Raw genomic sequence first — 27072 nt, forward strand, 5'->3', positions numbered from 1 at the left:
TGATGAGAGGAATATTAATCCAGCAGCCATCGTCCCATTTTGCGTTTTGCTTCCCGCGGTACTCCACTTTTCCGTCCGGACCGATGGTTTCACACACACACACAGTGGTTGCGTTCGTTTTGCGCCAATAATTATCTTCCTGCTATCCTGCCTTTTGTATCATTCATTCATGTTTAGCGGAGTTGACTGCAGTTGGCGATCAATTAAAGTATTCGCAATTGTAGTACGTGCGATAAAACGTATTACAATACAAAAACATAATAGCGAACATAGGTCAAACAGTATCAATCAATCAACTCTTACTGAGTCGGGTGGGGAAAAGGTAAAGTAGATAAAAACGGACATCAAACCGTACACACGTCAAGGCAGGTAACGTCTAAGACAAAATAGTATAGGCAAAACCACTACCCCACCACCACCATCAGAGTGTCACACGCTGAGGCCCAATTTCCCGTTGGCTGCTGACGCGCGAGACAGGCGCCCCGGCCTGCCGATGATGGTTGCCATCATAAAATGATGCTAATTTCTCCGGCGTATCAATTAGCTACAATCACTTCCGTCTACGAGCGAGTGAGCGATTAACTTTAAACGGTTTGTCTTCGCTAAGGCCGCGCGGTGTCATACCCAGGGATGGCTGCCGGTAGCAAACGCTGGCAGAAGCAAAAAAATAAAAGGCCCCAATCGCGGAAGGTGCCATGGAGTATGGGCATCCTCTGGGGAAATGGGGTGGGCAATGGGTGAAGGAGAAGGTGGTACCGGGGGCTGCAAATGGCCGATCGGTGCAGAGATTGTGAAACCACGACGTTAGCTTAAACTATCGGTAACGGTTTACACATTGTAGTGAGCAGGGTCTGTGTTTTTTGTTGTGTTGTTGTTTGTTCCATCGTGAAAATACACTCGGTATTGAGTTATTTGCTAATTTTCTACGTTATTTATTGCACTTCGCTGTGTTGAAACACGTATTTGCCTTTATGCACAATCCTGTCAGAGGTTTTACATGTTTATCTGCTGTGTTCGGTGTAGGTTTTGCTGTAGCACTAGGCCGCGATAGTATGGCAAGCTGTCAGGGATGCTGATTTTTACCTATCATTTCGATACTTTTTAATTCTTGATCGATACTACTTAAATAAAACGGAAATGAAAGAATGTGTACACCAAAGCATTAATTAAAGATAATAATTCTCATTTAACTCGTAACGTAACGTAAAGTAACAGATTTCATATTGTAAGTACATACAGTGGCGGTCACTTAATGTCGGACACTTTATATTTTCTAATATTATCTGAATTTGGAGCCATGCTTTATCGATTGACCTCTCGAACCAATTGATTGATCGATTGATTAAACGATTTTAGAACCATTTTGGCCAATGTTAACAAGCTACGTGGTCATTTTGCTTAGAAATTGAGACTGTCCACCGAAGTGGACCGCTTGAATTCCATACCTTTTCTTACATCTATGCATAGTTTTCATGGATTTTTCATGATATCGGTATGATTTTTTGCCTGAGCATAGCTGTAGGGTGTTCTCAAAGACGTACTAATAAATTTTTCCGATAAGTGGTCTAAAGAACTGTTCAGGGTGCCCCAAAGTCAGATAATATGGGAAAACATAAGGTGTCCGATTTTAGGTGGTCGCCATTGCATTTAATACTTCTTGCGCTTCATGAAAGTTCATCATATAAAAAATAGCGTTAGACCAGCGGTCGGCAAAGTGCGGCCCGCGGACCAAATGCAGCCCACCTCAACATTAAAGGGTTTGTTTGATTGCGAAAGATGGGATGAACCTGTTTGTATACAAATTACTGAATATTGTTTAGTTTGACAATTCATACTCGGACTCGAACTTTTCCTGCTTTGACTATAGTAAACTGGATTAACGAACTAATCGCAGTGGTAGAACTCGAGGTTAAATTTTCCTTATGTAACACAAACATTCTATTCTATTCAAAGCGAACTTTTCCATACAAATGAATAAACTAAATTCATCATCTCGACGTCGAGACAGGTTCGATTATAAGAATATAATACGTCTGAGTATCTCTAATCGCATTGTTTGGTATCATTTATTTTGTTTGTACAATTGTATGATGTAATAAATGAAGCGCAAAAAATTGCATTCTCCAGGACCGCAGCTATCGATCATTCACTACATTTGATTCTTTAACTTTACGGATTCAAAAGTTTGCCGACCGCTGCATCTGATTGTTAAATAAAATAATATTGACATTGAAATTGACCAAACTATCAAATGGCTTTTTATTCTCTATCTTTGGTGCTTCCCAGCAATGTGAAAACCATTCAAAATGGTGAGTGTGTTTTATTTATATTAATAATCATCAATTAATTTTCAAAACTCTAATCTAACTGATTTATGAAATCTTCACGTAAAATAGTGATGTATACACTTCAACGTTGAAGTCAAAGTACTTGTTCAATTTTTAATTTAAGTACTTGCCTTGAACAATGTCTTGAATTACTTTAAAATTTGCTACTACAAAATAAAGTATGATGGTAGAGCTTAATTCTACTATGACATACTCATCGCTCAACTAGTCCAAAAATTCAAAAATGATGCATGATTTGTGTTTTTTTTTTTATTTTGCTCACTAAATTGCGAAAATGATTATTAATTAATACAGCGAAAATTACACATCCGTCGATGATAGCGTTCGAAAGAAAATTCACTCAACTCTACAATCACAGTCGCAGATAGGCACGCACACCCACCAAGCTCTTATCAGTCAGGTGTGCGCACCCATCACGGCTTAAGTATGATTATTTTTGCTTCAATTCCCCCCCCCCCCCCCGCCCCATTACCACCCATCCGCAAAACAACCACAGCAACTTCAGCACCTGTCGAAGGATCGAAAACTGGTCGGGAAAGCATAACTAGAGCTGTACGCGTACGCCAACCCAACTCCCATCTCCGCGCACAGAAAACCTGCGGGATGATAATTGCCATCGCTCGGGTAAACAACTGCGAAAGAGGGGGGGGAGGGCGAACAAAAAAAACATCACACTACCGCACTACCACAGCGCAAGACTAGCGTTTTTCATTCGCGCTGGATACGCGACCACAGCATAAGAGACCGGCGCCATTGCAAACTGGCAGCCATGGCCGCAAATGGTTGTAATCATTTCGTTACCTTTGTTTTTATTATTACCGTATTGGCAGCTTCTATCCACCCCCCTCCCCCTACCATCCTCTCGCTCTCTCTCTCTCTCTCTCTTCCCACAGCCACAAACGTTAATTTGTATTAATTGCTGGATGATTGTTTTGAATTAATTACCGCGGATATTGTGTACACCCCGTGCAGAACAGGCAAACACGCACTGGAGCTCGTACAAACCGAACCACCACCACCACCGCCAGAGGAGGAAGAAGGTCTGGCACTAGATACAAGAGGGAGGGACGACTAAGCAGTGTAAAACGCAAACAAAATCCCAGCAGGCCTTGGATTGGCATTTCGAATCCGATGCAGACCGTCGTTTTTTCCCTTCCACACAACCAGCCTCGGACGCGTTTTCCTCGTTGAGGAGTTTGTTTTTCCCTTTTCATTTTCGTCTACACTTTCGTCTTCGGTTTGGCGGCTCCAGCAACAAAAAAAACTGTTCCAAGAAGGGCGTAGATTGCGTTTTTTTGACCAATCTATACGACGCTCGCCCCTATCGTCTCGTCTTGAGCCAACCGTCTCGGTCACGCGAGCGATAACGGCTCCCTTTTCCTTATCCGGTGCACTCTGCACTACTTGCACAATAGTTTAGAGCGGTGCGCTGTGCTGTGCAAACTAGCGCACCTTCCCCCCAAACGGTGCACACACTTTTCATTTCCCTTGGGGTTGGTTCATTTATATTTATATAAATCATAATTATGCACAGCGTTTCCGGGGGAAGCGGGGGAGCGTTTCCACTACCAGAAAAGTGTTTAACCAAGCACAAGCCTTAATCCAGAATCGGGAATCTTTAAGCAGCGCAAACAACTGTGCTAGAACCAAAGGAAAGCTTACACAACCTTCTTCCTCTCCCTTCGCTTCTTTCCTTCCTGCTTTCAGGTCTGTTTCTACCCCCGTCCCGACGAAGAAGTAGTCACGGGAGACGCAATTTGTAAACACATCTGAAAAGCTCCGCCTTCTACTCGCGAGCTTTTATTTTATTACACTACTTTTTCACGCACAAAAGGGCTTTTGCGAAACATTCTTTGCTGCATTTGCATTGCACGCGTATCTTTAGCTCGTGTTTTAATTACAAATTCATGTCCCTGAATATCTACTGACGTTGTTTTGAAGCAGTTTTTTTCTGAAGGTTAAGAGCAGAACAACTGCATTTCTGCACCCTCTTTTTGCGGTGGTGTGGCAAATCAACACTTCCTTTGCTTCTTCTTATGCTGTAAAAAATCTTGAAATGTACGTTTTTAATCAACGTTCGAGAGGAAATGCCCAATTAGAGATATTGTTAAAAAGGTTAGTATAACAGCTGGAACAGACCAAAGGCTGGAAATGGTTTAAAATCGATGCTATACAATCCTTAACCACACAATCCATTGCCAATTCGTCTGTTAAAATTTGTCTGTTCGAAAGCAGCATGCAAATGAAAAAAAGGTTTAAAAGAATGACAATTAAATTTAAATACAGCATTCTTCCCCCGATATTTATATATTTCTTCAATTGATTTACAATGACATACCAACAAACATATTTTAAAATAATAAAATCCAAACCAACGAAATGCTTTTCCGAGTACGCTTTAAATATAGACCAATACAGGTAGTCCCCGATATACCCCATACTCGATGTACGCGATTTAGCTATACCCTATTTTCTAAATTTCACAGTTCTTTGAGCAAATTGTACAAATTTGACCTATCGAATGTCAAATGCAAAATAAATTTCTTTTGGACGAATTTTAAAAACCATTTTAAAAGGTATAAAATTGGTATATTCAGTTGAAATACTAATTTCACCAATTGACTAAGTCATAACTAAGTGGCTAAAACATAGCACTTCAAGCAAATTTTACAAAAATTAGCTATAATTTGACTGAAATCTTTAAATTCGACATACGCTATTGCGATGTCGGTCCGCATTAATAGCGTATATCGGGGAATACCTGTACTGTTAATCCTTTGCAAGTACACACACACTTACCAACGGTGAATCATCGCCAAGGTCGGAGTCAGTGTCCCGTTCTGTCCGGCAAACACTTGGCTCCATCGCCGCGTACACCGGCACAGGTTCTCGATTCTTAACCCGAATGGTGAAGCCTTTTTTCGTCTACCGTATACGGTAGAAACTCTCTTAACGATCCGATACGCGCTAAGTGGCGCAAGTTTAGAGAATAATTTTATTTTTGAGAGTCTGCCCCAATGCAATGTTTTTTAATACAATTTCCTTTCTTTTTTTCAAATTCACGTTTTTGATCAGTCAACTTTCAACACGCACACCAACAGACACTCACATAGGAAATCACACACGTACAAACACATAGAATATACATTTTCAAGAGTTACCTACACACTGAATTACACATTATCTATTTTTTTTTGTAACATGAAAAAAGTCCTATGCGCGAAAGTGAGTAAAACCGGGTTTGGAAATGAGTCCAAAATTAACCTTTATTTTTTATTTTTTTAAACCTTAACCGGATAACACTGGATCATGTGGTGATCATGTCGTATAATATCGTTAGAAGCGTGGCAGCGACTCCATATTTGAACCGACATTATCACACTGCAATTAATGCCATCGATTAAGGTGCAAAAACCGGGTTTCACTTAGCTCCAAAAAGAAAAAAAAGAAACAAACGCAAACGACCGAGTGAAAGTGTTCCATAATTCTAGGGACGACCCAACAGGGTCGCCGGTGATACACACTATTCGCGCACTTTACATAATGATTGGTTTCCTGCGTTCAATTAATTACACACATCGACGAAACTGATTGAAAAAAAAAGTCAGTCTTGCCATCCGACATGATTAACTATCGAACACACTAACGGCGGTTGCACTCGATATCATGCCAAAAAAAAAAAAGACGACGACGACGACGACACTCCTCCTGCTCTGCCCAAAATGCTACCGGTGGTAATCTAAGCGCTGTCTTCTAACGATGACTAATGAACAAACACACGACGCTTTGGTGTACCAACGATCTTCCAACACCAAAAAGCGGGCGCGCACACAAAAACACGCTCGACGAACAGTAAAATAGAGCTGAACCGTATAGCAACCGTTGCCGTAACGAATTAATCGCCTTTCACATCGCTTACTGGGAGAAGCGGTGTGTGCTCCAACGAAAGACGAACTACGTACGATCGCTAGCCAACACCGGGGGACTGGGAGCGCTTATCGTGCTTGACAATCTTAGAACCGATTTGATTTAACGAAAGATATTGAAAAAAACAGAACGAACCAAAACCAGGACATTTATAGGCAGGCGTTGAAGGATTTAACGAAAGTGGTAGAGGGTTAGGATTAGATCCAAAGCTTCAAAAAAATAATTGAAACGAATTGAAACGCTTTGAAAAAACCAATCATTACAATTGGGCGTACAAAAAATCTTTTAAGTTATTGAGGTACTTAATTTTATGAAAAAAATTCAGTACAAACTTTATGTTTATCACAAAACTAATCGCTCGTGCCTATAGAATAGATATACACATACCCTAAGCAGCATCGGAACGGTTTCACAGCAATTTGATCACCAATTATAAACAGCAGAGTTGTCTGCTGACGTTAGACTCGGTTGATAACAAACCAAACACAGAACGAACGTGTCTTCGGTACCACGGTCCTTATCGATCTGAACGTTTTGTCCCACTTTCATCGTTTAAATAGAACTTTGCTGCCAAAAGTTTGTCACTTCCCAGCATTGTGAGAATAACGACAAAATGCATAAAAGCTCAAAAATTCTGCAAAAAAATCTTTTTTGCTTCTAGGAATGACTTTACGACAGCTTTTGCTCCTGTTATCACCTGCGCTTAGTGCCCCCTTTGCGAAACCGAAAACGAAACTCACTCAGGACCCACCGCATAGGATCAAACCCGCTCCCAAGGACCACACAGAAGCATGTGATCCTTTAATGTTTAGCAAAGGAAGCAAAACCGGCACAAAAGTTCTGTCGAGACATTTAACACCTTATCTTCCAAACACCGAGCTGCCGAAATAGCGCCCTGTTTCGAGCGTTGCAACGGAGCCGCGGAACTCCCCCAAAAGTTGCGTTCTTCTTCTTTTTAGCCGATGCTATTTCCCAGTAGAACACCATGTGCCATTCGAAAGATAAAACAAAGCGTTGTCGTTAAATGATCATCACCAGATGCGTTGTGCATAGGCTTTGCAGTTTGGAAGCATTTTTTGTAGTTTTGGCGTCCTATCCTTAGGACGATTCTTTATGGATGTATAAAGTTTTAAGGGAAATGCTGTAAAAACAGTCACCAGAATGTATAACCGGTTACAAGACCACCAGGGTAGAGTTCAATACGCCGGCAAAGGGTTAAAGCCGCTCGGCGGAATCTCATTTGGTGGTCTTTGGTACAATTGCATGCTGGTAGGTGTCACTGTTACGGTTTTTTTTATTATTGCATGCGTACAAACCGAACCGAATTTTACCTCCTGTTTAAGGTACGTGAACTATTTAAAAATAGAATTCACAACGTCTGTTTACCAAATTAACTATCAACATAGTTAATACAACATAGCTAATAAGATACACAAATACTTTTGCAATAAAGATAAAACAAGTATTTCATACATACATGAAACTATCGTAGAACTATGGAATAAGCTTGAAAACTGTTAAATACTTTTTTCTAAACATCAGGATTAGAGCTTAGCGTAAACACTTTACCATAACATTTGTTGTTGAATCAATGGGAAAAGTAACGAGTGACGACGATGATCAAAGTATGATAATCATACTGTTGGTAAGATATGAACTTGAAGCAGGCATATGAAAATAAAACATCAGAAAGGATTTTTTTTGTATGAGCTTAGTTTTTTGTTTGCCATTTTGTTAAAATCACTGCAAAACACTTTTTGATTGATATTCATTTATATGCTTTGTATTTTTTGTAAGCAAAGCTGTCTCGTTATTAAATAGCTATTAACACGGTAATGTTGTCAAATTTTACGATCCAACAACATGCTGGTCATATATTCAAATCTTGTATGACACGAGCCTTTATACGATGGATTTTACGAAAAAGCTGCGTAAAATAAGATTGTGAAGTACATGTTCAACTTTTTGGCGCAACGAACTGTGCAGCTATGCCAGTTTATACAGGCTTTTGATGCTTATTTAGGTATCACGCATCCGGATAGTCAGTAGCTACGTAGGGGACTTTAACCCCCAACGAGCAAGTTGTTAAATACGAGTTTGCGAAGATTGTAAACACCCGGTGTAATTTTTATGGTTATCTCTACTTTAAAACATTTAAACCTAAAACCTAACATTAAACAGCCTGGCCGTTCCATCTAAATAAAATAGAAACGTGAAATGGGAAGCGAGAAACCTAGATCTAACTTCAATACAGAGCATTTAAAACGCGTTTTTGTATGAGGTAAAAATAAAAGATGAAAAAGTAAGACCCTTAGAAGTAAGTTTTTCAATGAGGAAGTTACTACAACAATACTAATCGCCAAAATCGAATTATAACATAAATAGGGCAATAATTGTTACTAATTTGATCATTACATTATTATACCATTACAATTGTGCATGGAAAATTTGTTCTACCAGAAAAAAAAACATATATTCATCTAAAACATTATATTTATAAGTTATTTTTTTGTAAAAAAAAAAATCTAGCTGAGAGTATACTTCATTTGTAATTAATATTTTCCTTAACATTTAATATGATCCGATCCATTCAAAACTTCACAGAAAGGTGTAAAGTAAAGCCGATCGTAAAAAGTAAAATTTCAGATAACAACATTTAATTCTTTCAAGTTATAATTATATCAATATTATAATTATTTTTTACAATTTATTTATTGGCAATTATATTTCTTCAATTTTAAATCACACTCATGAACAGTTTTAAAATTATCAATAGAAGAAAAAATTAAATACTAAAAGTAAGAAGTGGTAATAAGTCCAATTTCAGTAAATACAAAATGTTGTATGCAGTTGTATGCATCAAAAGATAGCTAATTGCATTACTCTGTGTTTAGTAATGCAGTCAAAAGTAAGTCAAAAATCAAACTTAGTTTTTAGTTAAAAAATATTTATTCTATAATTTTATTCGAACGGTGCAGTGATAACGCATCGCATTCGAATCTTGCATTAAAATAAGTGTTCATATTCTGCAAATAGTCTACAAATAGGAATCTATTAAGAAATAAATGACAGCGCAAATTTTTCCTTTTAATGCCATTAAAGAGACCCCGGCTCAACAATGTGTGACAGAATTTAAAAAAAAAACACACGCACACACACACATACATAAACCACAATTAGTATCGCAAGATTGTTAATAGCTGTGTACCGCATACCAAATTTCCAATTTAAGTTTAAAATGAACACAGTCAAAACCCATTCATTCCTGAGGACCTGATTTTGGACCGAAGGAACTTTTTGTTTGAAATACATAATTATAAAGACTGAATAAAACAATTGAAAGCAGTTGCTTACATTTTTTAATGTAAACATGAGATGTTATTAAATTTACTTTAAAAAAGGAAAAAAATATAATACACGAAAAACATACCTTTTGCAAAGTAGAACCGATCCGTTGGTCGCGTTGCAAATATTCGTATAAATGTCAATGATGATAATTTGCCACTGTTTCCATTTGCCACTAACGATTCAGATGATTCAAATGCACTTCAATTTCCGCACGCAAAATTAATTTCACTTCATATCACACAGTTCACGAAGATTTTCTTAATGCACCAATTAATAGCGCAACAATGGATATTCAAAAACTCCACACAATTGCACCTTCTACCTGGCGGATTACACTAAAGGAAAGCACACTAGATTTATAAAGCTGATCGCTTTTTCAATCTTTTTTGGGGGGGATTTTGCTCACACTAGGTCTCGTTATTTAGACGCACAAAGTGTGTGTGTGTGTGGTTGTTTAGTTGGGCTCAACGAAAATAGATGTGGCGGCACACGCACGGCGATATAGTCACTTTCACTCTCGGCTCGTCACAGTTTAGCGTCACTGACTCTTCAAACGAATTACCAGATTTACACGCACAGCAAGCAACGTGTCGTCGTCGGTCAGGCACACAAATGAGACACACACACACACGCACACACATACACGCACGCAATTGGTTGTCACCTGGTAAACATTAGATGTACCACCACATCACAGCATGCCGTGGAGCACAAGCCGGTCCCGGATGCAAATTGTCGCGTCTCTCTTTCACTGCATGGGATGCTGTTTTAGAATGCACTTAAATATGTTGCACTACGCTCCCGAGTGTATGTGAGCACAATGTTTCCGTTGAAAAAACAAACCGTTGCTTTAAATCGCTGCTAAACATTTATTTGTGCCAACGATAAACCGTAATGTAAAATCACAGCGCAATTAGACACAAACAGAATTTGCAACAAACGCTCTACGGTTATGGCTACGATCGGCACCAACGCCAAATTCGCGCAAATACACGCACCTTATGCACACTACGCGCCACATGCGGGCAACCGGCAACGAATGAATGAATGAACGCGTCAAAGGGTACACGCGACCCAGCGCAACATCCCCCCCTTTCTGTGTAGCAGCAATCGAACAACAACAACAGCAAGCTAAGTGAAAGAACTCCCCCCCTCGAGGGTGGGAAAGCAGCAACTCACCGATCACACACAACTAGGACACACTACAATTGCACTCCAACACACTCTCTCTCACACACACACCAACTATCTTTTTAGTGGCAGGTGGTGGTAAAGGCGTTGATACGCGAGTACGCGCACGCGTGCGTATTGATAAACACACACACCGCGCGTTGAACCCGATCGGATCGTTACAGTGCGCTAGCTGCTATCGTCGGCGGTGAGGCAGCAGCACAACCACGGCCAGCTTCAGGATTCCGTTTGATGTTGCTCGACCGAACCACACCACCGTACGTACACACTCGTATGCGCGAACAAGGCGCCGGCTTTGACTGTGGCAACAGGGAACGGAACCGGAGCTGGTTGGCTTCCTCCTGCGCGTTCACTGTGAGCACTGTGGGCACAGCGATGCACAAAATTGGTATAAACACATGCGCCAGAAGAAGATCGACAGATTGTCGGTGGTGTGGGTTGTTATTACCTTTTGAATTGTTTTTTCTCTCAATATTTTCTGCACAAAACCAGGGAAAGTCTCGCTATCAAGGCATCTTATTGAATGTGTTATTAAATTTTCATCGTTTGTCTTTGTTTATTCAAACTCTTATTATAGACTGTTATTAAATGTGTTATAAACTTGGTTATTGAAGTAACTGCTTTGTACCATCTCTACCCTTATTCCATCAAAATAATTTCCTTAAATTTCCTTTTTTGTGCGACAAACTTCTTCACACACCTAATGCAATCAAATTTTCCATAAAGTGAGATCACACGCGCTCACACACCACCACACAGAGTTGCGTTTTTCCCGTAGCAACGTACTTGTAAAAAAAGAAGGCGGTGTACAAAGGTGTGCGACTGTGTGCGTGCGTTCATCAATGAAATTCTCACCTCCGCCTCGTTCATTCATCACGCGCACTTTTCTCACTACGAGCGAGTGAGAAATTGTAAATTGTTGCTAATAAATCTGGCTTGCAAAACAAAGAAGGTGATTTATGTATTAATGAATTAAACTGAATCTTATTTTATTTACTTTCAATGTTAAACTGAACACAAAATCAGTAAATCGTCACCAAAGGGAACAAACTGTTAGTGAATTCCAAACCAAAATGTTTTGTTTCTATCTCACCTGCTCGTGTATCGACAGAACGAGACGACCCGATGGTTGCTTCTCACCACCGAGAGGGGATGAAAATGAAAACCCACTGTTGTTCTCCGTCTAGATGCACGATTATTTCTTTCCGGCGCGCGCCCTTGCTGCTGCAAAATTGCTGTAATTATTCATTACACCCTGTTCCCCTCGCTCATGAATAAATAATCAAGCTATGTTCAAACATGGTGGAAATATGGAAATGTGCGCCATGCGCACTAGCGGCACATTGGGCGAGTTTCGATAGCATCACCACTCGCTATCAGCTCTAAGGATAAGAAGGATAAGCACTATGGTGCGATCAAGTTATAACTGCCAAGGAAATGTCATGGCATCCTCTTTGAATCATACAAGCACACACACACAGTACGCAGTGTGCTTCCTTGAAAGGCGGAATCGGAAAAGCTGTGCCCAAGCGTATGCGCATAGGAATGAAATTTATTTTGACCATACGCACACGCACAGCAGGACACACCCGAGGAGTTAAGGTCTAAAGATTTATTCAAATAAGAAATTGATCAACAAAACGGAGCCAAAGAAAATCGTACAACATGCAGCAAGCTGGCTACCACATGTTTTCCCCTCCGCTCCCTTCTGCCGCTCTATCGCTCTCTGTCTGTCCTTCTTGGGTTTAACCCTGTTTCGCTTCCTCCAACGGGGCATTGCTGATAAAAATGCATCCTACTGCTAGCGTTTGCAGCGCGCCAAACTTTTTTCCTCATGTTTTACTTTACCTTTTCCTCTCTCATTCTCTAATTCGTTGCAATGCACACTGCATTGCTAATGCTAAGTGTAGGCAAATACACTGCACAGGATGTTGTGCCGCGTTCTAAGCTGCCCTGCAATGGAACTGGATCATGGCATGCTTTTTTGGTTTGCTTTTCGGAAATCCTCTCCACTATGCGCTTTTCGGATGAATTGCTTCGTCCTTTTGCGTCATACACCATGCAAACGGGAAGCAAATTCGACGCGATCGTAACGGAAGCGTGTTTTTTTAGGTTTCATTTTATGAATATTTGCATCATGGCTGTTTTTTTAAACTTTTGGATGATTTTATGTTTATCTGGAGCTACATATTGTAATAATTTTGTAAAGGACTTGTTAATTTATTTCTGCCTAATACTTGATCGTCATTCATTCGTTGCTACATTAACTATACATTATTGATGGTGTTTGGAATTGTATGTGAAATTTAAGAAAAAAAATAATTGAGGTAAACCACAACAAAAACTACCTTACTATACCAATATTCAACCATTTAATTATTATCTTTTATTCTTAACAATCTGAATCAAACTGTCAGCTAACTATCGAGCGGTCAAATAAAATCTTTCAACTGTTGAATTCTGACTGAATATGTTCGCCCGAATCAATTAGTTAAATATTTAGATATGTAAATAGTTCGGTGCCGTGGTACAGTCGTCAATTCGCACGACTCAATGATATGCCCGACATGGGTTCAAATCTCGTACGACACGAGCCTCCATACATAGAACTGGTTATCTTCCATCAATCAATAAGACTAATAAAGACCCAGCCAAGCCCTGATCGACAACGGTTGTTTCGCCAGAAAAGAAGTAGACATATTTGAATATATTTAGTTTTAATATAAATAATTAATTATTCATAAACCTTCCGACATGCACCATTTCATCTAAAGCACATCCATCGTTCATGAATACAGTTAGTACTCGAGATACACGGTTTTTGAAAGTTCTTGCGAGCAAATTGTAGTGATTGGAAACATCAATTGTCAAATGCAAAATGAACTCTCTTCGGGTCAATTTTTTTAATTCCTAATTTTTATAGTTTTCTTCTTTGGCAAAACAACCGCTGTCGATCAAGGCCTGCCTGAACCCACTAACTATTGAGGTGGGCTTGGCTTTCAGTGACTTATTGGTACCATAGCAGGATAGTCAGTCCTACGTATGGGGGCACGGTCTATTTGGGGCTTGAACCCATGACGGGCATGTTGTTACATCGTACGAGTTGACGACTGTACCACCAGACCGGCCCATTTTTATAGTACAAAGGTTTAAAATTGTAGAATACAGTCAGAATTATATCAAATGATTGATAAATTGACCGGTTCTAATAGAAATCCTGAACATTTCTATATTGGTAACAATTCTATAAGGTTCAATTCCCAGGACCATTGGAAAGCAATGCCTAGTACTTTGAAAGACATTTATTCATTCGATAGATATTAGACAGATATTAGATCGAGATATTAATGTGATACTTTTTTTATTTATTATTTACTCTATTGTATATTCTTGTCTATAAGGCTAAACATGAGGCTAGATATAAATATAGTGATTACTAATATACTAGCACGCAATAAATGAAACGCAACTTCTGTCAAGATAGCATTTTTTTTGTTTTTTTTTTTTTAAATTAAAAATGTATCTTTTAGAACCTTTATTAGATGACTCATAAGCATCAGCTTTTTCCTTTTAAGGAGCAAGCTAACTGGCGTACTTATAGCCACCGGACTACTCTTATTCGTGCACAAATCCTCTTTGCGGACACTTTCCTCCGTCACAAGCCCGTGGAGGAATTCTGGAGGAATGAACTGGTAATCCAATAATTATGATACTGACATATTACTCGCTTGTATATTTTGATCAGAAAACTGAAACGATTAAACACATATCATCGTCTTCTATTTGGCGTAACGTCCTACACGGACATGCTAGTCTATACAGGCTTTCGAAGCTTTATTCATTACCATGCATCCGGATAAGTCAGTCCTTGCTACGCGAGGACGGTCCATTCTAGGCTTAAACCTATGACTTGCATGTTATTGAGTCGTTCGAGTTGACGACTGTACCACGGAACCGTCTCTTTAGTTCTGATTAAACACTTGTGGTTTGATAATCAACATTACTGTTCGTCCAGTCACCTGTCTTTTTTCTTTTTTTGGTTTAGTTGTATGAATATTGCTTAAAATGTCTAGATAATCGTTTTTCTAATTTTTATTCATTCAAAGATAGTATAACGTTACTGTTGTATTTATTTTCTTTTTTTTTCTTGTCATACCAAATTGATTGACACGAAAACGACACTGGTCCTAGCAGTGTCAGAACACTTAATTAACAAACTAAAACTTAGTGCGCAGGAAATTAGTACAACTGGTAAAAACATTTATTTTGCACCCTGAAATTACACATCGAAATGCTTCACTTTGCTAATAAAACTTCGTCATAAAATTCGAGCCCCACAACAACATCTTCAAACTGTACTAATTCCTCTGCCCCAAATAGCAAATTGCTAATTGATTGCATTAAAGGAGAGTAATCACATTCGCGTACCGTACGCGTCGGCAGATCGGTTTATTGCTCGCTCCGTTTTCATCCCTGTGCGGCGGGTGAAGCAAACTTTTACGATTCCTTCCAGCCGCAGTCGTAAACTTTGCTTCCCATCAGAGGAAAAAAACTCCACGAACGTGCACAGCTTCCGGAGCTTGAACAATGGCTGAGATGGTGTATGATTTAAGTAGTTCAATATTGAAGGTAAGCATTCCAAACATGCGTTTTTTACTTTCATGAATCTTGGGCCAATATTACCTTTCCTTCTGACCCTGCCGAATTACTCAGGACGACCCCGACACACACACACATCCAGCAGCAAGTGCATTAATCGTGAAAATGGTTGCATCTCACACCAAATGATGCTTTTACCAAGCGTTTCTTTCATCGACAGTGCTCCGTACTCGCTTCGCTCTAGCGAAAGCACCCATTCATCATTATGCAAATACTTGTGCTGGTGGTGGTGGTGCTCGTTAATTTGACTTATCATTTATCTCACTAATTGATTTTCTCAAACCAACTGGCCAAATGACGTAGCCCGGGCCCGGGCCCGGGAGTGACGGAATGTTTGGCTCCCCTCGGGTTCGCTGCCAACCGGTAGGTGGGAAAATGGAATTGATCTACTTCCCCACCATTCCTGCCAATCGGTAATTTATCGTGCCAACATTAATTGCTTCCCGCTTAAACGTATTGCGAGAAGAAGATGCTGCGGCGAGATGCGAATTCCTTGACGGATAAGTAAAATAAAACAAGTTTTTTTTTGCAAAAACCACCAAAAAACTAGTAAAATTGATAAACAAAAAGCGTGGAAAATTGAAATGCACTACACAAAAGTGTTTGGGGAATTTCTTGAAAATTTAACATTCTCAACACTTCCCAACCACCCACAATTCCGATAACCACCGTTATTCCAATACAGATAGCAAAATGCTCATCTCGTCTTCACTAGCAGTCCCAGCCCCTTTCCCCCGAGACGATGATGTAGGTGGTTTGGGTAGTCTTTGGCGCTGGTGCTCTGTTCTTTCGCATAGGGCGCATTAATTTACGTCCTCTAACGCTTCTCTAACATCCGAGCCTTGCAAGCAACCGGCACAGACAGGAGAGAAGGCAAGGAATTGCACGAAGCAAATGGGACAGTGCGTGACATTATTGAGCGACACCTCAGGATTTCGGTAGTTTGAACTATCTTACATTCGATCTGGTTGAGTTTTATTGTTATTGTGTTAGTTACTTTAACTTTAATGTTACTTTAACATTGTTACGGCTAAAACATTGTGTATTATCAGATATTTATTTTAATTTCTGTTCTTTGTATATTGCCTTATCCCAGACATACTCGCATAAAAGTTTTACTATGAATCTATATATTTGACAGTTTAAGAACTGTTTTGCCTTAAAGTAACTATTAAGTAACTATAGTAACTTAAGTAACTATAGTAACTATTAAAGTAACTAACTTAAAGTAACCTTAAAGTATCTAGACACGTGATAATCATCTATGATTTAGGAGAAAAACAACCATTTCACTGTAGCATAAAAGTTTTAGTCGGGGCCAAATGGTCGGTATGTTATGACAGGAGCAAACTGATGAGGTTGAGGTGTAAGCAAAGGTCGCATTAATTTTTTTTACATAGATTAAACTATGTTGTATGTATACTCTATCCACAAGAAAAAATACTGAAAACACGTGCATTATGAAATTATTTCAATTATTCTACCTAGATGGCAGATCCAATCAAACCAATGCATAAAGTTCAATATTTGCCCATTTGTTTTGAACTGTTTTGACATTCTGTGTATAACCATTTTGCTCCACAGCGAGACCATTTTACCCCGCACAATACATTTTCACGACTTTTGATGTTCCTTTTTTACATATTCTTTACATTTATATGTATTGTTAATACGAACTACTACTATTTTTGTTTCATGAATAAGACGTCGAAGCATCAATTGCCGTCAAAACATCAGCATAAAGTGGTTTACCCAATGAGATACAGAGCAAAATCCTTAACAGTGCCATTTTGTCCCGCTTTCCCCTATATGTGTAAATAGACGATGCGAATCGATGAACTATTAATTAGATTTCCTGGCGGTCCCGTGGTACGAGTTGACGACTTCGCACAACTTAACAACATGCCCATCATGGGTTTAAGTCTAATATAGACGTCCTACTAAATAACCCTCAAAAGACTTTATGTTTAACGTTTGCATTAGAAAGGTTGGCTGAAGAAAAAACACGAAGAGAGATATTTGATTTCCATGAACATCCTTTAAAAGGTTGTTATTTTTAGTTGCAAAAATAAAGCTGCGACCTTGCAAGCTGCCTTTTGCCAGTTATCCGGAGTTTTGGCCATGGTGGATGAAGACATACGTCTAGGCATGTTTTAAGTTCTAACCTCGATTTTTATTTCGCGACAAAATTATTTTGCATCACGTTGGTTCACAAAATTTTGATGGGACGCAGCTGTGGTATGTTGGACCAGTTCGCGGGTATCAAATCGAAATTCCGCCAAAATTCGCCGTTCAATCCACAATTAACATCCACAATTATTGTCCATATTTTTTTAAATGGAAACGTTAGGCCGGCATGACCGCATGGGTTGTTATATCAAGAAGAAGAATCTTTCCAGGTTGAGATGATAATGGCCCTTTTCATCAAGACCCTTCGTTAGCTTGGTTAGTTGATGTTGGTAAAATTTGCTCCTTACTGTAGCGGCACTTACACTCCCCCTAACACTTGCCAAATCCTCAGTCCACGAACACGGCTGAACCGATCGGGGTAGATACACTGCTTCGCGATTCGTAAATGAGTTTCCGAGAGCGATTTTCCCGATAGTATCCTTTGCATCTGTAAAACCCAATCCCACCGACCGCGACGAGGGGGAAGGAAAGCTAGGGCACAGACACCCCCGTTTCTGGGCTGGATGGCGTGGGACGGGGCTACAAGAGGGCGCAGCAATAGACGAGACGACGCTTGGCGCTGTATTTATTTATATTTGATGCTGATGAGATGTAATTCATCTTTCGAATCATTAATCACGATACCGATTATGTAGCGTTCGCTTCGAAGCGACCGGTTCTAGCGCCAGTATCGCCCGCACCGCAGTTAGCTCAAGCAACATCAACAATCCTTCCCACTCGCGGGAGGTGTGATGGAAAATGGAATGATCGTTTTTTTTTGTTTCTTTCGTTCGGAGTTTTTGTTTCTTATAAGCTAGTGGTTGTCTGAGTGTTCTGATGAGTCGGATGCATTGGAGAGGTGGAAAACATGCCGAGAGAAGTCGTCTGGAAAACATGTTCCACGTTGAGGACAGAGCCTGGTGATGCTGCTTTTGAACTGATAAGAACGTTAATGGTTATGGATGAATGTAAAATGATGGTTTTTTAAGGTTTATAATTAAGAGCATTCAATATTTCCAAGGGAGTGGTCATGCGATCTCATAGCGATTCTACTTGGTTAAAATAATTATTATTAATTTAAATTATGTTATATTATAAAGTTATAAGAAAGAAAGTCTCTATTAATTTTACTATTATTGCCAAAATAAAACGAATTATTAATAATAAAAGTACACAAATTAGTGAGTCCTTTATTGAAATCGCAAGTACTTCTGATCGTCAAACCCTTGTAGCATACAACAATTTGCGTACAGCTTAGCTTGCTATAATGTATGCTTTATGGCACTTTTATAGCATCGATGGCAAAAGGAAACCCAACGAAAATGTATGCTGCATCTGCGTTTGAAGAACAGTTTTTAAAGTTGGAAAGAGTAATTCATACCATTTTTTACAACGAATGCCGCAAAACAAAGGCTTAATCTAATTGCTACAGAATTTGAACAGTAGCAAGAGTTCTTTCTGAAAGGATTTTGGACAAAACAAGGTTCTGTTGGGAAGTTATCCATGCAATGTTTACCTTGAAATTGTGTACCCTTTCTTTGTCCTGTTGAGTTGCAATTTTTACAGCTCTTTCGCCAGCGTCTCTGAGAATTGCTCAATTTTGGCGCGCAAATCCTTTTTCTCCTGCTCGCTAGCAAACGAATATTCAATTGCATTGCGCTGCATCTCTACCATGTCGGCCTTCGTTAGACTGAAGGTGGAAGCGCAAATTTTAAGCTCTTGCGATAGGCTTGTTTCAAAGACACCGAAGTCGTCCGTCTGTAATTATCATTATTAATAGGAAAATTAAATAACCAGCAATAGCAATCATCCTTCCATCACGAATTCTACTCACACAAACACACACGGGATGCTTCAGCTTCAGCAATTTCGCAACATGATGATCCTCGTAGGACGGTACAGTTTTGCACTTTACATTGCTGGTCAGACAGCACTCGAAGGGAATTTTATGTTCCTGTGCAAAAGCGAGATTCTCTCCTGTGGCCCGGTTTGAAAAAATGAAGCAAAGCCACACTTTTACAGTGAAACTGTACGTTTTGAGCGAAATTCTTACCATCCCCTACCTTCTATGAACGTCCCGTGCCCAATGCGGTCCACGCCGAGCGCAAACATTTCCTTCACCTCCTGCTCATCCTCAAACTCCCCACAGTGCAGCCCCAAACGGAAGCCATGCTCGCGTGCCTTCTGCAGCGCCGGTACAAAGTCGGAAAATGTGGTCCCGAACGGATTGCCACTCAGGTCAAACGCAACCATTAGGCCGGGGAACGAGGAACTTAGTTCGATGGCAAGATTGACGTTTTCCATCGCCTCCTGGACGCCCTTCGAGCGATCGATCGAGGGTAACAGTTTAACCAGGATTCCCCGTTGATTTTCGGACGATTTTCTAACGATGGACCGAATGGAGTGGTGTCAGTAGTGGGGAGAAAGGCGTGAAAACCATAACCAATCCTACCTTATCACGTCCAGCACCGTAGTGAGGTACTCGCGTTTCGTCATTTGCGCAGTGCATTTGGGCGTTGTGCGTAGTTCCAGGTAGATTACGCTGTCTTTGGCAAACTCTTCTATTACTCGCTCGGTTGCTCGTGCCAGCGCTTCCCGACGATCGGTCAAATCGTGCGCGTATTGAAACTTTTTAAAGCATCTAAAAGGAAACGAAAACAAAGTGTACAGTTTTCTGGGTGACAAAATCATATGCCACCACACTTTGCTTAGGACTTACTCTTCCAGGGTAAGAGATTCTCCGTTTAAAATCTTGTAGAAACAATCGTCAGTACCGCTGGGAACTTCCTTTCCATACTTCAGCTCACGCAGCTCAGCCAAGGTGCTGTTACTGAGCGATCCGTTCAGATGGGCATGCAGCTCCTACAAAAAAACACATTTACGATTACAATAACAGCACTACAAAATACACAACTATACTTACAATTTTCGGTAGAAGATGATAAAAATCCATCGTAAAACTCTTTCGGCTTTCTTGTGCTTGCTTTTCCAATGCCGGCTTCACAGGAATAATTGCAAGCAAAACAAATCAAAGTGACATTTGATTGATGTTCCCAGAACAGAAAAAAGGCGCAAATCGTTTGAATTGACCGTTACCTACTGACCATGTGCTCGAGCAACGGAGAATATTTAAAACAAAATAAAAAGATGTAAAAAGAAAACACATGTTGTTTTTGCACATGTTCTGTTTCAAATTTATTTTGTATCAATATTTCAACATTGTTTCCCAGAGCAATTTGCTTGTTTTCTTTTCTTTTTTTCTTTTCTCTACGGAAATAAATTCAATGCTTTCGCTACGCTTGTACGTCCTGGTCACTTCCACTTCCACTTTCCACCGTGTATCCATCATCATGCAACATTATAATTTGTGGCTTTTTCATAACCAAAAAACAAAGCGCACATGACTTAGAGGAGAGTTAAGATTAGGAATGGGCATCACTATCCTCATCATCATCATCATTATTATGGTCTGGCAGTAGTATGTGGCGACCTGTATATATTGTAGCTTTTCTCTCCTACACAATGTGTGTGGTGTGTGTATTTATGTGAATGTTTACCAGAGGATATGATTGTAAAACTCGAAACACCTTTCCTTTTTTAAAGGGGGGAGGGTTCGTCATCGTTTACCGTAATAATATTTGCTTTCATTAACAATTCAGGCCTTTCTGTTGTGGGGGTGGCGTGGGGTGGACAAATACACTTGTTTGTTTTGCTTTGTTGATACGTTTGCTTTCCACCGTGTAAGGTCTCACTATATGTACTACACACGCTCAACATCATTGCTTTCCTCTCTGTAACAACAATTTACATTCCAAAATTACATCAGAACTTGGTTTGATCTTGTCGGAATCCATAACAAATCCATTCGCTTATCACCAGTAGCATGTGTATGTATTGTGTTTTTTTTTTGTTCTTATCAAGTGCAATCGACATTATTCGTATTTCTAACGTACCAAATTGGATCAATTCCAGCAGTAAGGAATACCATTCACCTGCAGCAAACTCAATCTCAATCTAACAAACTAGCCGGGGCAATACTGTGTATTCTGTTTTATGTTTTGCGCTTTTGCATATCAATTATTGTCACTCGCTCTAATAAAATACTGTACCATATTGAATAAAGGGACGAGGAGGGAACGTCGATTGTCCTGAAACAAATAATGCTACTACTCTTAGCACTGTTCTGTATTTTCTCCCAACTAAATGCTCTTGCAAACTAAGCGAACACACACTGGGGTTGGTTGTTTATGCGAAGTTTAAACAATTCCGATGCCAATGTACGACTTAAATTAAAGCCAGACAATGTACGAGTTAAATTAAAGCCCTGACAAGGCTGTCTGGTTAAAACGAAGATACTTAAACCAATGTTCGCATACGTATAGTGTTACACTTTTGGATGGATCCTGCTACTTGTTCATCGTTCGTCTATTTTTTATCTCTCTCTCTCTTTCTCTCTTTCTATCCCTATTTCTATCAATGGGCGATGGATAACGCATTACTATTTGCGTGTTTAACACACCACACACACTATGAAATTGGTTCTTTCTGGTGCTTATCATACTATTCGTTTGTACAATGCAAGCTCTAAACAGCTGCTTGACAACTGTGGACAAGGGGGTGGGGTGGGGATGGGCGGGTAGTAGTGGGTTCGAGGGAGGAAGAACAACTTCAGCACTCTAAATGCTGTTATTACATGTAGCGCGATTTACCTTTTGCCCCATATTTACGTACAATTTGCTCTATTGCTTTCGATTGTTTCTGTATGTGCCCGCGGGATGTTTTGTGTTTGTTTGTGTGCTGCTGCTATGTGCAATGTGTGTAGTAGCGTTACGCTGTTTACTTCCTTTGATTTATCTTTGGTTTTTTTTAACAATTGGTAATCGTAGTTTTGCAAACTTTCTTCGACTTTTTTTTAAATAAAACTGAGAAAAAATTAATAACAGATCGTAAAAGTGTATACGTTTAAAGGATAACAATCTCAAAGATTATTAAACTAATATTTAAAAGAAAAGGAACATAATCGTTTACCTTTTAACGCATGCTCAACTTAGAAATCTATTCTGAAACACTTGCACCTGCTGATTTTGAAGCAAAAAATGCATTCATTTCGCAAACGCTATACCCGTTTACACCTTCCTCTCTTTCTAATGGCGGACTAGAAATCTTACAATCTGTTTGAATACCTGCCGGTTTTACTGCGACCTGTGTACTATTGGATACGATACTTTATACAAATATTATCTGTTCAACCCTGTGAAGGAACATCTTTGTTCCTATCGGTTGAGAGGAGTTTGCTTTAACTTGCGTGCTTCGCGAGAAGACCTGTATGTAGTTGAACTGCGATTGGTATGTTTTCGTTTCGTCATACTGCTTTTGCAATATGGATTAACAACAAAAATAATATTTCAGTATAAAACCTCACATAGTCAAGGAGTAGCGTAATGGTACATAAAGTAGAAGGTAGAGTAGGAAATGGTAATGCAACTAAAAATAACACATTTTGAAGAAAAATATGCAGATTAAAAGTTTCTTGGTTTTGGCATACATCACAGATATTTTAGTTAGATAAGTTTAGTTTAGCTTTTTGGTAGTTTTGTTTTGTTTTGTTTCGTTTTTTGTTGTAGAGTTCCGTTATGTGTGTTTCAGTACATTTACCAGAAACAGACTGGTGGCTCACTAGTTTCTGGTTGAATGTGGCTTTTGCTTACTTGTAACGATGAAGGGTATGAAGATTTGTAAAACCTTGCAGCGAATGGTAAGATGCGAAACTAAGTCTAACCATACTACAGAGCTACAAACACTATACTGTGTAAACTCTTTCTATGATTCTTTTGGAATTACACTTTTGTTTTCCTTCTTATGCTTTGCTAATTATTCATGCACTTTCTATTCCAATCCCTACTTGAGACAGAGAAATTCAACCAAGAATATACTTTCATCATCCATCATATCGCAATGTAAGGTGATGCGCTTCGTGAACAATCGCAAAGAAAAAACAGCATTTGTAAAGATTCGTTGATTTGTGTTAACATATGTACTAGCTTCAGATCAATAATAATGTAGCTAAATCGTAGCTAAGCTTTGCTTAAATTAATTAAAGTGAGAAATCTCAAAGAAATCCTTAAACTGGTCAAAAACAACAAACGTGATTTGTTTGCGCAATTCTCAATCAACAATGAACGACTTTCCTCAATTCCTTAATACTGCGCGTCAACGCAATGCATACATAAACTGCTGCTGTGTTCGACGAGTTGGGTAAGGACATAATAAAATAAACATTTCTATACTATTTTTGTAAAAGGAACTATTATAGTCCATCCAACAAAGCCTAAGCAAGGAAGGTTTGCTTACCATTCGTTTGCTTCTTCGAAGCTTGGAAGTGTGCAAAACAATTGTTTGGGTTTTCCCTTCATTTCGTTGATCCTGCCTTCACAATCTGTTGCGTCCTATGGACTTATTACAACATATAACTATCATTCCTCTTTAGTATGGGAGTTTTTGTTCTTTTCTTCCGGGTCTACGGGGAAACTACAAGCTTGATGTTCGTTGATTGAAGAGCGTTAGCTACAAATAGAACACACTACAACGGACTACACCAAGGGGCTAAGAATCCACAGAAAAATAAATAGTCCAGAGGACAGACGCATATCGATGGGACATCATGTCAGCAGTACAACGACACCTATCCTGAACTGAACACCGTGTGAAAACGTGCTTTTCAAAAGCACCACCAGCTTTTATCTGATCCCTCCCATTCCGCGGAGCGGATGACTCATCTAATCCTCCCAACCGAACGGTTGGACATTTCCCTGACACCACCATTTCGATGATTCCCGTTCAGTTGGGTTGCCTACTGATTGATGCCGGTAGCATTTCGGCGGCGTCTAAAGACGAGGGCAAATATTGACCGTAATCGCCACCAGCGGCTGCGCCGTCTTGGGTGTATCTTTTCCGAGCTGGAGCCACCATTCAGGGCCTGAAATGAGGAAAAGATTAGCAGAATGGAGGAGGGCGGAAACGAAGAACCAAATTTAGGATCAGTTTCAATACAAACAAATGTATCGTGCTGTGCTAGTAATCCATTACGATATTGTTTTATAGCTCGGAACTAGAACGGAACTTGTATCGAGAAATACAAATATTGGACAACGTGCTATGTCGAATTGAAAATAACATTAACAAAATTCAGAAGGGAATAATTTTGACGAGGACATTGATGTCGATGCAAATTGATGTCAGGAATTAATTGAAGCATTTAAATAACGTAAGACTGAAACTATCGTGATAAACACTAATCCTAATAGCACATGGTCGCTGTTCCAACTTACCCGCTGTTCCTCTTTCCGCCGTATCTCGCGCACGAGCGAGAAAAACGCCTCATCGATGTAGTGGCGCAGGGCGGCCGAAGTTTCGTAGAACGGGCAGCCAAACTGTTTGGCCAGCGTTTTGCCCTCCTCCGTCGTGACCTTGCGCTGGGACTGCAGGTCCAGCTTGTTTGCCACCAGCACCAGCGGTATGTCCTCCGTCAGCCGCACCCGTGCGATCAGCTTCCGATACTCGGACGCTTCCTGGAAACTGTGCCGATCCGTGACGGAGTAACAGATGATGAAACCCTCGCCGCAACGCATATACTGGTCGCGCATGGCAGTGAACTCCACCTGGCCGGCCGTATCCAGTATGTCGAGCAGGGCGGCTTCCCCATCGATGACGGCCTGCTGCTGGTACGAGTCCTCAATCGTCGGATCGTGGTAGTCCAGGAAGCTATGGCTCACGAACTGGAGTGTGACGGCTGTAAAAAGAAAAAGATACATTGCATCGGCAAGGACAAACACGCGTTAACAACAGGTTAGCTATTTTTAAAGTCCCGATGATATCGTGACCCTCCCACCCGAGCCGTCTAGGACGGCCCAGTCGCACACAAACAAAAACACACACGCATTCGTTGATGACGCACGTCGCCGAACCGTTCCAGTGTCGGTCGGGCACATCACGGCTCAGTAAACAAAGGCCCCGTGAACAGGGAAATGGGGAGGAAGAAGCCGTTTAACATACCCAAGGAAGGAAGGATAAAAGGGAAAGGACAGCATAAAAACATCAACTCGTCGTCCCACTATCAAACCGATGACAAATGTTGTTGTGTCTCGCTCAACAGTTGGACCGTTGGGCGGATGGATCGGGCGGGGAGAATCGATCGATAATACTATTCACGTCACTCGTTAATCTCCCCCGTAAACAAATGCGTGCGTTGGCGGTGTTTGCGCTTTACCGCCCCCACCTTTGGCGTGAGAGGATGAATGCTTAATGTTTTATATATGGCATGGTGTGCTGTGTCGCATGTTACGGCACCACGGACCGAACTCGGCTCGCTCCAGCTGCTGATGATGTCCTAGAGTCGTAGTACATGCCAGCCTACTTTACCAGCATTGCAAGGAAGGTTGAGGAGTTGCTGCTTACCCGACTTTCCAACGCCCCCATCGCCCAGGATGACGATCTTGTACACCCGCAGTCCGCTCCGGGTGGTCAGCGGGTTGGTGGGCTGTTTCGAGTTTTCTCCACTCCCATCCGTCTTCACCGGGTTGTACTCGATGGATTGGGCCCGATTTTTCTTCCGCGCGGTGCAACCCGAAAAATCACCTGCCATCGTACCACTCGCTCGCCGCTGCGCTTACTACACCACCCACACGGGTTCGGATAAGAGCTCGATGGACACTGATACGCACGGCACAGGTGCTGACGGTGCAGGTGGACGTGGAGTTCGGAAGTGAGAACGCCACTACCAAGGACCACTTTCACTTTGGTTGGGAATCTTTCTATAGGTGCGTCAACACCATTCAGCACTGGCCACTGCCGTTGTGTGCTGCGTTATCCCTGTGGGATGGACAACACTGCCACTTCGCTGTTGCTTCCCCCTTAGTTCTCACTAGTTTCGCGTGGACGATCCACGCATTACGTGTAGGCGTAGTTCCACCGTTCCAGCCACACGAACACTACATCCTCACGCACGACGGAAAACTTTGGGCCATCCTTCCCGTTCAAGGAGTTTCTTTCTAATTCGCTGATGGTAGCAGGATAACTCCTTCTACGGATGCAATGTGGGGGAGGGAGTCTGTGTGTGTATGTGTGAGTTTGCGTCTTGTTTTGACTGACATTTGACATTGGGCAAGCAGTGTGGCCAGATTATTTTGGCGGTTTTCGGTAGGCTCGTCAAAATTTTATCGGTAGTTTTCGGTAGGTTAAAACTCGAAACTCGAAAGAAGTAAAAGCGAAAGAAGTGTTAAGCGTGATGGGGGGGGACTAAAATGCACATTTTTTTCTCAGTGGTGGCAAGTTCTTTTTCTCGGGGCTCCACGCGACCGCTTAGGGCCGCAGCAGTGCTCCATTGGAAACGTTTTGTTCGTACGTCCTGTCATTTGATTTTCGCTGGATTATT

The 27072-nt window shown here is 40.6% G+C and overlaps 3 protein-coding genes across 20 annotated transcripts in view; all 3 read right to left on the reverse strand.

Annotated features, from left to right (window-relative positions):
* Positions 1–11126, reverse strand: part of LOC5667193 (protein dead ringer) — a 105391-nt gene extending 94265 nt beyond the window's left edge. For 2 of the 18 annotated variants that reach the window (XM_061643075.1, XM_061643065.1), the window contains exons 1-2: positions 6229–6336; positions 5148–5561 (exon numbers count right to left, since the gene is read on the reverse strand). In XM_061643075.1, the coding sequence (XP_061499059.1) occupies positions 5148–5213 (66 nt within the window). In that variant the 5' untranslated portion in view covers positions 5214–5561; positions 6229–6336. Of the gene's footprint in view, positions 1–5147; positions 5562–6077; positions 6351–9705; positions 9959–10621 lie in introns of those variants that run through there. The other 16 variants (XM_061643082.1, XM_061643081.1, XM_061643066.1 and 13 more) reach the window with 16 other exon arrangements.
* A 7673-nt stretch (positions 11127–18799) lies between these two features.
* LOC1274840 (adenosine deaminase-like protein) lies at positions 18800–20709 on the reverse strand. Its single transcript, XM_314048.5, has 6 exons — positions 20566–20709; positions 20362–20504; positions 20095–20283; positions 19706–20025; positions 19477–19619; positions 18800–19400 (listed from the first exon to the last, which is right to left on the reverse strand). The coding sequence occupies exons 1-6, from the start codon at positions 20593–20595 to the stop codon at positions 19203–19205; spliced, it is 1023 nt and encodes a 340-aa protein (XP_314048.5). The 5' UTR covers positions 20596–20709; the 3' UTR covers positions 18800–19202.
* An 854-nt stretch (positions 20710–21563) lies between these two features.
* Positions 21564–26780, reverse strand: LOC1274841 (GTP-binding protein Rit2). The gene is made up of 3 exons (XM_314049.5): positions 26097–26780; positions 24971–25431; positions 21564–24618 (listed from the first exon to the last, which is right to left on the reverse strand). The coding sequence occupies exons 1-3, from the start codon at positions 26281–26283 to the stop codon at positions 24493–24495; spliced, it is 774 nt and encodes a 257-aa protein (XP_314049.4). The 5' UTR covers positions 26284–26780; the 3' UTR covers positions 21564–24492.
* Positions 26781–27072: the final 292 nt, after the last annotated feature.

The sequence above is a fragment of the Anopheles gambiae genome, chromosome 2 (genome assembly GCF_943734735.2).
Source record: "Anopheles gambiae chromosome 2, idAnoGambNW_F1_1, whole genome shotgun sequence".
Taxonomy (NCBI): Eukaryota; Metazoa; Arthropoda; class Insecta; order Diptera; family Culicidae; genus Anopheles; species Anopheles gambiae.